We start from the raw sequence: 12618 nt of genomic DNA on the forward strand, positions 1-12618 counted from the left end.
ATGTTCTGGCCCAATAAGCTTAACTCTGATAATGCTCTGCCACTTTTATTAGCCAGCTTCTCCTTCGATTAACAGGGCTCGGCAAGCTCAATAAGACTTGTATAATTGCTATATAACAGCAGAATTTGGTCCAATGAATTCCACAAACTGAGCCAAGTTATTTTACATTTTCTTAGCTCCAAGTTTGGTCCCTTTTAGTTACTGTTATCCTTTAAAACAATGACATTCCCTTTGGAATCTGACTTTCCTTCTAAACCAGAGAAGGAAATAACTGAGTAGAAATTAGGGCTATCTCTACTTAATGGATTTCAATGGAATTACAACAGGGTGATACTCACACAACTGTGAGTAAACTCATATCCAGCATGGAGCTTACAGAGCTTGCATAGGGGGAACTCGGTGAAAATCAAAGAAGAAAACAAGTCTCAAACAGCTGCGTCATCTGCTCACATGGCTTACACCACTGGCATCAGCAGGACTCAGACAGAGTCCTGTAAGCACAAGTGGTCCTGCGGACACTACAACTGCAATTGCAATTCAGCACACAGTGCCTGCGTTTTCTGATGCTGCTGCATGCATCGCTTCTGTCAACTTGCTTGACGTTTTCTGCACGCAGAGCAGGTGAAAGTGAGCGCTCAAATCCAAGTCCCATCTGCAGCCACAGAAGACCAAACCTAAAAGCAAGGCAGAGCCACAGCTCGGTGGCACCCAGACGGTGGGGCTGGGGTCTCTCGGTCCTCTTGGGTACAGCGGTGGTCCCCTGCCGTGCCTCCTGCACACCAGTGCTGCGGGCAGAGCTGGTGGGGATCCCACTGTGCAGACCTGTCGTCCAACACCCTGAGCAGCCTGAGGGCTCGGGGAGCTCCGCACTGCCCCGCAGCCTGCGGTAAGCAATGGCTCTTCTGCAGCCTCTCTCCAAACACTGAGCGTGCACATCACTGCTTGAGCTGACTGCGGGGTCCCCGGGCTTGGTCCTTGGTGAAGTTGTACAGGAGAAACAGTTTAACTCCCTGGTGACTTCGGGGCAGTGACAAGCATTAGCTCTTTGTGACATGTGGTGGCACCCTGAGGCAGAGTAAGGAATTGGATGGGATAGTGCCATATTCAGACTCTGTATCATACCGTGGCATAAGTGTTATTTCACAGGACACATCAACAGTAATGAATCCCCTTTCCACCTGAGCACACACAGGTTAAATTCATAGTGCCAGCCCACACAAACTTGCCCCAGTTTCTTTAAACCACTCTTCACATCTTCACTATTACCTAATATGATTACAGTGTCAAGGAGCTGCCTGAGATGTTGATACCTACCCTGTGACTGAGCACAGCTTATCTTTGTAGTGTTTCTGTTGAAGCACCTACTGACACGGCCAAGTTTGATTCTCATCTGACGCCAGCTTTATGCAGTAACTCATCTGCATCTGAATTTGCTCTCACTTCTATCTGCAGAGCCACGGGAACCCCCCGGCTGTACGTGAGATCTGGACTCCGTCTCTTCTGCCTTCAACAGCTACCACCACGGGTTTAAGCTAGTGTAAGATGATCAGAATCACTGATCGTGAAAGACAATGGAAATAGACAAAATATCTTGGAAACAGAACAGCTAAAGTAAAGCTACCAAGAGGCAGGTGGGAACACGACACTGTAGGGAGGACGGCTACTCTGTAAGTCAGGCAGAAACACTTCGTGTTCAGGAGCAAGGAAGTTTCAATAGTGAAGAAGAGCCTAACTGAGCTTTTAGCCTATACATATAGGTCTCAAAATATCAAGTGATATCTCTAAAATATGTCACTATATCTAGTGAAATATATATATATGTGTGTGTATATATATATTTCTATATATATATTGTCTGTATCATTAGACAATACAGAATGCCTCTATGCATTGCAGTGCCCCATGGTCTGGCTATATCATGGAAGTACAGAAGTATTAGAAATAGACAAATTGAGCCCTCCCAACATTAACAAGACTTGTTTGTGTTGCACCTATAAAACAGTATGTAAAGCTGGAAGATGTCATAAGGACAGGGGACTGGTTTCTCACCTGCTTCCCCTCTGCCTCACACCCACTGCTCTCTGCCGAGGTCAGGGAGGTGCTACGGGAGGCAAAGGCCCTTTGCACTGACACCTTGGTCCCTGGGCCTGCCCACACGTAGAGCATTTCCACACTTGGCTCAAAATGACAAATTAATTTTCTTTGGTGACCTGCTAAATATTTTTTCTTTCTTAAAATTTCAAATCGCTGGTCTATTGCAGATGAGTTAGTTAACCTTGTGAAAAACGATACGCTGACAGCCCAGTCAGAAGTGACGCTGACTTCAGGGAACTGTTGCTACTTTCTGTCGTGCCTTCATTGCTTGCAAGGAGACAAAAGATGCAAATAGGACTACACACAAACCACAGAGGAACACATTAATAATCCTACCACCACTCAGCACTGGTAAGAGCATTTCCTCTTTAAGGCTACCGCATCATTTCTCCTATGCTATGAAGTAATGATCACATACTTTTGTTGCAAATCCACACATACATGGGCATGCACATGTGAGTGTGCCTCAATACTGCGTGTAGTGGATTTTCTCCTGAACTGAAAGCAAAGAAGCCTAGTAATATCTACATCAGAATCATTTACTGGCCCCATTTCTTTCAGTATTTTAAACTGCACTCCCAAAACTAGTCATTGGATTTAGACAGCATTAAATACTGATAAAAATACAATGAAAATATTTCTTCCGAAGTACCTAAAAACTTATCAGAGGATCTAAACTATTATAGTGGAAGAACATCATAAAATCTGTGGAATTCAAAATGCATAGAAATTAAGGTCCAGATTCAATTTTCTCAGATTTTGTTTCTTTAGGAGGAACAAAGATCTTGACCTTTATTCTTCAAAAAAATGCACATTACTGAAATCAACAGACCTGTCCCTATCTTTCAAAGGAGGTCATCTATAAATGACACAGGATATTAATGGAAGCTTTTTAAATAATTAAAAGTCCAAAGACCACGTAAGAAAAAATGAAATGAAGCTATAAGAAGCAAGCTGGAAAGGTTACCAACAATATCAACAAAAAAGCTGTAAGCTAAACCAGAATGGCAATAAAATAAAATAAAATAAAATAGCAAAATATTGGGCCAAACCTAGCTATCCAAAGTCAGCAAGAACTGTTTACACAGTTAGTTTGCTAGAATGGGAAGTGTGCTTTGTCCTTCCAAAGGAGCCAATGGAGCACAGCGACCAACAGGACATGGACAAGAGGAACACGGCCCATATGGGATGCAACATCTCAGGCTTTCCCTTTGAGCCCTGCTCTCATGGACAAAGGTTTCTCAACGCACATCACATGGCTACACATAGTCACTGCAGTCAAAGCAGGACATTCTGCCTGCACGTTGTTAAATACTTCACTTAAGACCTGCTGCAGCTCTTGACATGGAGGTTAAGTGCTATGTAAATGCCTCACTCCAGCACTTAGGACTTTGCTGCCCTCAGATCTTGTACTGATAGAGCTCCCCAATACTTGCTCCCTTTGCTTGCATGCTCCCTTCACTGCTGAGCTATGGATATTGCTCCAAACCTCCTGAAGCATCGGACACAAATGACAGCCTTGTCAGCTCTGGCAATGTTTTATGAAGCTTGGTGTCCTTCTTAAAGCCCAGCTACAGGAATCGAGAGATTACATCAGGGTCTCAGCCTCTCACTATTAAAAACAAATATGTCATTTCTGGCCCTCAGCATGCTTGAAAAATGCCTGAAAGCAAGTCTTGAAATCAGCTTCAAAGCTCATTATCTGTAAGGCAATGAAGGAACCAAAAAAAAAATTATAAAATAATAAAAAAGCCATGATTTGGAGCCAATCTTGTAATTTTTGGTGCTTCGTTCATGACTTTGAATGTCTGAAGTGGGCAGTGTTAAGAGCAGACAGCAAATGCCCAAGCAAACACATGCTGCTTCCCTGTAGATCGAAACAAACAATCTCGTTTGATTAACTCTGCTGGAAATAATATTTTAAAGGGTAAAATGATTCCACAAAGATGACATGTTAGCATTTGAAATGAGATGAATGCAGTGCCTGTAAAAGTGCAATAATCCTTAATAACTAACCCAAAAGAAGCATCATCCCCAGGGATAAGAAGGTAATTCACTCTCCATATTTAATTTGTTTCTAAGCTGCTTTTGAAACAAGATTGCTAAACAGTAAGTTGGCTTGGGATCTAGGCCTGATTGCTGGACTTTCTGTAATCGTGCCATTGACTCAGCATACATTTCAAACTAAGTCACAGGATGCAAAATCAGGTGGGCTAATTCCTTAAGCTGTTTAAGCAAAAAATTGTGAATATGAGGTAAATTTGGAGATAGGAGTCTGTTTACGGCAAGCAACAGGTGGAGGATAACACGCTGTCTTCACAGAGTGACTGCAACTCATTCTTTGAACAGTCTTGTGACTAAAGATCGCATTTCAAGCCATATCTATTTTTCATAAATTCATGGCAATCTAGGGTTTCAGTCTACATTAAAGGAAACAGTGATGACAGCACACTTAATTAGACTGAATAGTTACTGAATCTCATCAGCAAGATCTTGCAAAGGGAATGGAAAACTCTGGCTTGTGACAAAACCACCCCAGCACTGCTTTGTTTCAAGTCCTTGCTCTGGTCAAAAAAATACTGGAAGTGTTTTGTTTGGTTTTTTAAACATTTTGTTTTTAAAAAACAAAACAAAACACCCTTCTACATTTCTTAATTGTTTTCCTCTTTTGGTTTTATTCATTAGCTACTAGGGCCAGAATGAGCGTGACAAATGCTGTCGGATTCACGTTTCAGCCATGTCACCGAAACCCTCCAAGAAGAGATAAGGGCATATCAACCACTTCAGGAACAGGAATGTGCAGATAGTACAGGATGTGCTTGTTCTGCAAATGGCCTTTGCAGACAACCCTAAACTGTATTATTCCTCTAATGACACACCTTGACTACAGCTACAATACAGTCTTCTGGAACAAAATATCAGCAATTATTGATTTTTAAGAAAAGGTAACTTACAGGGAAATAATATACAACAGCTACAGTAATGTTGGTCTTAAATGTGCACTGGGCAGAGTCCTTAAACTGCTCTTATTGCAAATATCCAAGGCCTGCTCTAAAAATTGTAACAGTCTGAACCTTTTAAATGCAAATTTGTCCTATTTATCTGGTCACGACCCAGTGAGTAAAATCCAATAACTCACCAGATTAAAGGATATACAGGATTATATAGCAGAAGGTAATTGCAATTAACTAATATCTGGATGGCATTTAATACACACATTGTATTATTTCAATGAGATGAGACAGAATAATATTTACATTGCTATGAGCATTTTCTGTTTATAGAAGTGGAATTTACAGTTCAGTAAGGTATGCAGGCATTACATCAAGAATGAGATGAGACCATTTAAAGTCTTGTGAATTATTGATATAAATTCATTTTGTTTTGTTTCATGCACCAGCGCTTCTTGCAGTGGCACCAGAAGAGCAGTGCAGTTTATAACAAGGGAAAAAAAAAGAAGAGGAAAGAGCAAATGTGAAATGGTGTAATTTATTCACAATTGCTTTGAAATTCTATCTGAATTGTCTCATTATTATTCACACATTAGAGGAATGGTCCAAAACATGACAGCATGGGTAAATAGATTCAGAGCTTAGAAAATAGGTAATTTGACTGAAGTATTCATGGCCATTATTAAACAAATGTTATATTGCTTTTGGGTAAATCTGTTGATTTTATTTAATTTGTCATTGTTTTCATGATAGCAAGGTAATACTATTTGTTTCTAATGCTCCAAAATGAACAAAACAGGTGTAAATTGATGCCGCACGGAATTATAATGTTTCAACAGTAGCTGGTTAGTTAAACTTCTATAGAGTTTCATGAAGAATCTGCATACACTTATTAATGGATTTTTACATACAATATCAATGCTTAGAGTGTAGCATTCCTGTTAAAATCTGCTTTCACTGAGTCACTATGCAAGAAGAGATTGTTCTATGAAGAAAAATCTTGGATGAGTATTTGTTTGAGACTAAACAGCAAAACTGAAAGAAAAATCACAGATTTAGTATAGGAATGGTAGATGAGACTATGAATGCTAGTATTTTGAAATTGCCTAAAAACTGCAATAAATTGTGCTGCCTACTGAAATTATTAAGCCAACAATAAACAGGTAGAATGGAATATCAAAACCTCATTGCATAGTGTGTCATCTTTCTTTAATGAGGCATTCCTTCAACCTTTTACCTCTTAACAGCTTTGGTGATCTTACATTATGTACCTGTAAGATATTCAATGTTCTCTTTTAGAGATTAAGCCTATAGGAAGTATGAAATCTTAGCAACATACTGTGTAAGGTAATGATGCCAGAATTAAGTGGCAAAAAGCTTGGTTCAGGTTCAGAAAATGATTGTGAGTGAATAGCTATAACTTCTACTAATTTATTTCAGAAGGGGCTTATCATATATACCCTCAAATATTTAAGACTGTTTGTACTATTTCTCAGGAATCCATATCTTCTCAAAGTGCTTTTTTGTTTTCACTTGAAGGCAGCATGGACTTAAAACAATACTGCAGGGAATGTACCGTTCCATAAAGCACATAAGGATGGCAGGATCCAGGAGACACAAGGCATAGAAAATTGTCGAAAATGATTAGATGGTACAACACATACTGCTCTTGAGTCATAAGTTCCATTTATGGTGACTTCTACTTCCAATAGATAGGATATTAAAAAAGGCAATAAAAATGAAGTTACATGAATAAACTTCCAGAAATGAGTGGAGTTCCACCAGTGATCGTCTGTGCGCTGGTAGAGGTAGAAGAATGGGGATGTTATGAGCAGGGCAGCAGTCACTACAACAAATGAGCCTCAATGCGGAGCCAGTGGAGTCCTTGGCGAACGTAACGAACCAGATTGGTCATACTGCTGTGTTGTGTTAAGGGTCCCATCACTGAGTCCAGGTCTACAAAGAATTCTGCAATACACAGGAAACAGAAGTTATTGTGTCGGGCAGCAGTACAGAAATACACGTATTACCACGATTTCGCGTGCAGGAGCAGATAACAACCAACAATCCCAACCACCAGTGCCTGAGACCTTGCTTTCTCACCCTATTGAACACCCAGCGTGCGGCACGTGGCCAGCTGACACCGTGTAGGCTGCAGGTCTGCAGAGCAGGTACCAGGTACAAAAATATTATCAATACTTTCTTCAACAAGCGAGCACTGCTTTGAGGTCTTCTATCCAAGTATTGACAGCCTGACCCTGGTCAGAGTGGGAGCTACAGCAGTATCACAGCACAAAGTGATTTGGCTGGAGGCAAGCATATAATGAAAGCATAGGGGCATCACCACTGCGTTAAGATGCTGCAGATAGCAGTTACTTTTCATCTTCCTTCCTCTGTCTTTTATTCCCCTCCTCCAGTGCAAAATCAATAAATTTAGGGGAGGAATAACATGCCGTCTTGCTTGCATTCTAGTGATCTCATTCTGGGCTCAAATAAATAATGAAAACTTTAAACACTGAAAATTCACCTTAAAGCCTAATTTCAGTTTAACAATCTGAAAACACTTCTCAAAAAAGCTCTCGAGTGATGAAGAGCCGATAGTTTTCTCCTGTAGAGAAAAAGTGCTGCTATCTTTGGAAGCTTTAAAAAAAACCATCTCATTTTGTAAAGTCAGCTGAGAGCTTGACATTATAAATGGTGAACAACACTCTAGGTGATCCACCATGAACCAGTAGATGGGTTGGCTTTGGGAAGTCTGCTGTTTAGCCTGCCTTACAGATACAGGTTTTGTGACAAACTCCATCTCTTCTCCCTCGCACTCTGAGCCTTACTGACACAGGGAAATCCACCCAGAGGTACGTGGCACTATGTTTCCGCCATCCTTTTCAAACCAGATCGGTCTGGCGGGTCACAGTTCCGCTGCTCTCCCTCTTGGTATGCTTTTTTATTTTAATGGCACATCTTTTGTCAGGCTGACAAGAAAGGCTTCTGTCTCCTGCTCGAAGCCAGCTGGACAGGAGTCAAGTCCAAACTGGGAGCATGCAGGCACATTTAGAGGAGCACAAAACCTAAGCTGACAGCCGTGCACAAGGGGAGGTTTCACAGCTCCTATAATGTGGAAGAGAGCTCCTGTATCTACATGGGCATGACCTAAGAAACATCTATGACAGCAGTGAGACCCAGAGGTAAAGACTATTAGACATTACAATGATGGGGGCCACATTTTTCTCCCACCCTCTGTTAGCTCATCAGGGACACGTCCTTGGGCAAGACACCCCCTGTGATTCAGAAGACAACAGAAACAATGAGAGTTGACCACAAAAAAAGAATGTGACTAGATCTTTTTTTTTGACAGAAAATTTGGTTTTCACTTAAATACTTTCCTTTTTCTTCTTGTTCTTCCTTTTTTATTTTTATTTTTATTTTTATTTTTATTTTTTTTTTAGGGTGGAAGGCGGGGGGAAGAGAAGAGGGGACCACTTTTACTTCCAGGGATTTAGGGATTATTGTTTTTTTTTTTAAATGATGAACTGACTGACCAAACCCCTAAAATAGAAATGAGGAGACCTGTTCTATAGAGGTAGCTGTGAGGTAAAGGGCGAGTCCTGTCCCAGCCAGCAAGATATCGGTGTTTTGAATGATGTGAGAGATGCAGGCAACAACTGCTAGAAGTCATTACAGGTAGATTTCATGAAACTCTAACATTTCTCATGTAATAATGTCTTAAATATAACCTTCTCTAAATGAAATCCATCATATGATATAATGAAGGCTATCACAGCAATTCTTACATATTTTTTTTACACCATGTATTTTTGAATTGCAGTTTAATTGTGTTTAAGTATGCAACTTTAAATCTAGTATTTAATTAGAAATGAGGTATCTTTTCAGACAAAATGTAAAGGGAGACACACTATAGCATGTATGAAACTCTGATCTCTCTCCAATGGATTATAACACTTAAATGAAATTTGAAGTAACATGAACTTTCCATTCATTGTAACAAGGCTGCAGTTTGTGAAACAAGATATGAAGGAACAGGGCACAACCCTAGATATCTTGCTCATGTAAGAAACTCTTATTTATGCAGCCAGTCCCACTAAAGTCAAGGGGACTGCTCATCTGAATAAAGATTACTCCTATATGGCTTTGCAGAATTAGGCTTATCTGATTGTAAATCACAAGGAGAACAAAGAAGAGCACAGGGGAAAAAAGGCAGAAAGAGTCAGCAGGTTTTTTCTCATCCAGCTCTAGGACTGATAACAGCAGTGGCTGGGTACATTTTCTGTCTGCTGGCTGAATGCCTGAGCTATTTTGATTCAATACCAAGCAGAACATTTAACAACTCCACAACACACAGGGCTAATTACAAGATTATCACCATCTTTCTCCTATCAGAGCATCCTTCTGCATTCCCACTGTAATATTCTGCAGTACATTTGACAGGGAATCACTTTCACACTTTGTGAAAATGGATGCAACTATGGAAAAAATCCAAAACGCTACTAAATTAACCAATGCGAACAAAGGCAAGAAGCAGTGGGGAGGACTGGACAGAACTTCTATTATTGTTCCTCATCCAGGGATAGATCATTATGACCCACCATTCAGACATAAAACCCTATAAATCTCACGCTTGGTTTCTCTAAATCAGTGGAAATTTGCCACTGACATTAATGGGAGTAAGATCAAACTGCATACAGCGAGCACGTTTGTCAGGAAAAGTCAGCCATCTGAGATCTCAGTATAATTTAAGAGAATGAGCCAATTCACAATGAGAATATTTCCCGGTTAGGCTCTGCACCTCCAGTGTCAAAGAAAGCTTTGTCAACGATTTGTGTAAGCCCAAGGCTGGAATCTGAATAATTACATTATCATGGGGCAGTTCACAGATGGCCAAAAATAGGCCGTATTTGTCCTTTAGTTACATCTCTGCAGCTCCACTACACTCGATATAACCCATGCACAACCTGCTTGGCAGAACTCCTTTGAAATGACTGGGGTAAAGACCTACATTTTGCCGCTAGGAATAAGGAAGTATATTTGCAATGCAACCATAGGAGAGCCAAGGCTGTGATTTTCAGTGGACATGTTCTAACCAGACTCCCTGCATAAACATAACATGTAATGTTTGCTTTTCATCCTAACTAGCATTTGAATAGTCTTAAACTGCTTGACAGAGCAGTCTGAAAATAACCTTGGTGCTCTGTGAGGAGCTGAAACTGTGAACGAATGTGCAGACTCAAAAGCTCTCATCACTTGGGGCTCATGCTCACTAAATTATTTGCCAGCTGCTCTGATAACCCCACGTTCAGCATGTTACACATCCCCCCTCTGTGCTTGACAAGACAAGATACGCCTTGGCTGCAGTGACCAGCAAGCAGATTTGGTCTGTTTGCTCAAGCTGTCGCAGTTGTGCTCTTAGATGTGGCGGTGCTGGGCCCAACCCTCAATAACGCCTACAAGAACAGAAAGAAAGCTAGAGCAGATGAGCCAGGGGGAACAAGGAAGAAGCCATGCAGGGCACCTTTATTCTCCTTTGTCAGCTTGTCAGCCATGTCCCAGTGCTCATAGCTCCGCAGGACGTTGTTGGTGATGTTGACGTGGCTGGCAGCCATGTGGTGGATGCGCTGAGGAATGGTGATGGTCCCTGCCGAGGAGGAGCCAGCGGTGCCCACACTGCTTCCAGCAGAGCTGACAGGGGACGGGCTCAGGGACATGGGCGATGGCGTTTCTGTGCTCCTGCGAGAGACAAAGACAGAGTGAGACCCCCTCACACACAACCACTTTGTTGCCATCCTAAATAAATTTAAAAAATCAACTCCACACCCCAGTGAGGGGCAGATGTGTGGTAGTATCTCCTGGTTATATGAGATGGGAGAGCTTATAAACTGGGACTGATTGAAAATAAAAAGTGATTTAATTCTCTCTACAAATGAACCTGTTATTAAAACAAAACAACAACAAAAAAACCAAAAACAAAAACCAAAAAACACATCTATCATAAAAATAGAGCAATCTTTCAGAGAAAGAAGTATCTCATAGCTGTAACGATTTTTCTACCTGCTGCCAGAAGCTGCTATGGCAGTTAGAAAACACTCAATGTACAATATTGGCTTATTATCAAAGCATTTTGTGGAAACCACAATGACAGTTTGCTCCAAATACAGTCACCACAATAAGTAAAGTGCAAGTCTTAAAAGCACCCTGCAGAGCAGTATTAGGAGCTGAGGGTACTGCAGGATTATGAATATCTCCATAGGATTCTTTAAGACTGGCTATGGAGATTTGTTTCTAATTGCCTACAGTTCATCCACACAGCTTTATACAGAGCAGTGTTTTAAGTTACCTACTTAGTGCAGCACTAATGTTCTAATATAGATTTTCCTTTAATTCCACCACCAGCAATTAGGAATCACCTGCTGGCTGCAGGCAGCATGGAGGTCAGCACAGCAAGCTCACGTTCGGAGCTGTGCGGCGCTGAGCGCTCACATACAGCTGTTCTCTTTGAAAACTGGTTTCAGAGAACAAGATTAAGGGTTCCAAAAATCTCTTGCCCCATTTTGGAAGCACTTACCTAAACAAATGCACTCGCTCTGCTGTGGAACACACTTGAAATGCGGGGCCGAGATGCTCCTGGTGCTCTCTGCATGAAGCAAAGCCACCAGGACTCCCCTAGAGCAGTGGCCACCGGTGCCTCATGCTGTGCGACAGCATAAAGCTCGCTCAGACTTATGGGCCTGATCCAAACCCCATGATAGAAAGGCTCCTCTTGGCTTTATGAACTGCTCTCGGTGGTCCTAAACACGAAGCGTAGGCACAGACCTGCTGTGCTGACACCCTGCAGGTGCTGTAGGACAACCTGTGCCACCATGGCACAGCACTGGGCTAAAAGGCATTTATGGCGACAGCTTTTACTGCAGGTTTTCCAGCAGTGCCCTGCTATTCCCTATGCTCAACAACAGACTCGCCAAGATGTGATACGTCTCCAGAGCTAGAGAACAAGTTAATTCAGCAGCCAGTAGCTTTTTACACAGCTTATGTGTTACAGCTTAAGCATGTCCTACGGCATAAACGTTTTATTTTTAAGTCTCAAAGCATCCTGGTTACTTGACACGCCGCAGCGTCTTTAATGCACAGAAGAGCTGAACTATACTCGATTAGGTCTGGGAGCAGTTAAAAATCATAAGTATCTGAGGGGACCAGGAGTATTTTGTTAGAGGCACTTACAACAAGCTGACGCACTTCTGCCAAATAAAGCACATTGTTCATTGGATTTACCCCGTTGTGCACGGCCATTATTACTGTGGTGAGTCTATTAAATCTCTCTATTTTGTGCTTTCTGTCGCTAGAGGTGGGAAACATTTCTGTAATGAAACCAGGGAAAACTTGTTTCATTGCCAGCCTGGAACTCGGGCCAACTTCGTAGAGGTTCACAATCCTTTCAAACAAAAGTGGACAGAAATTCCAGTGAGCAAAGCTGAGATTTTGGATGGCTTGAGATCCTGAGCCAGACAACGCTTCATGGCGATAGATAAGCTTTGCTTTGTTCAAAAAAAGATGTAAGAATATC

General features: G+C 41.5%; 1 protein-coding gene and 1 long non-coding RNA gene across 10 annotated transcripts in view; one reads left to right on the forward strand and one right to left on the reverse strand.

The window, feature by feature from the left end:
• The window catches only part of LOC136791860 (uncharacterized), a 56743-nt gene extending 52202 nt beyond the window's left edge, over positions 1–4541 (forward strand). The window contains exon 15 of the long non-coding RNA XR_010834756.1: positions 1453–4541. This is a non-coding gene — a long non-coding RNA (uncharacterized lncRNA). The remainder of the gene's footprint in view (positions 1–1452) is intronic.
• An 805-nt stretch (positions 4542–5346) lies between these two features.
• AFF2 (ALF transcription elongation factor 2) overlaps positions 5347–12618 on the reverse strand; it is a 329062-nt gene continuing 321790 nt past the window's right edge. For all 9 annotated transcript variants that reach the window (XM_067004994.1, XM_067004995.1, XM_067004996.1 and 6 more), the window contains 2 exons: positions 10573–10787; positions 5347–7013 (listed from right to left, as the gene is read on the reverse strand). In XM_067004994.1, coding sequence (XP_066861095.1) covers positions 6892–7013; positions 10573–10787 — 337 coding nt within the window. In that variant the 3' untranslated portion in view covers positions 5347–6891. The remainder of the gene's footprint in view (positions 7014–10572; positions 10788–12618) is intronic.

The sequence above is a fragment of the Anser cygnoides genome, chromosome 13 (genome assembly GCF_040182565.1).
Source record: "Anser cygnoides isolate HZ-2024a breed goose chromosome 13, Taihu_goose_T2T_genome, whole genome shotgun sequence".
Classification (NCBI taxonomy): domain Eukaryota; kingdom Metazoa; phylum Chordata; class Aves; order Anseriformes; family Anatidae; genus Anser; species Anser cygnoides.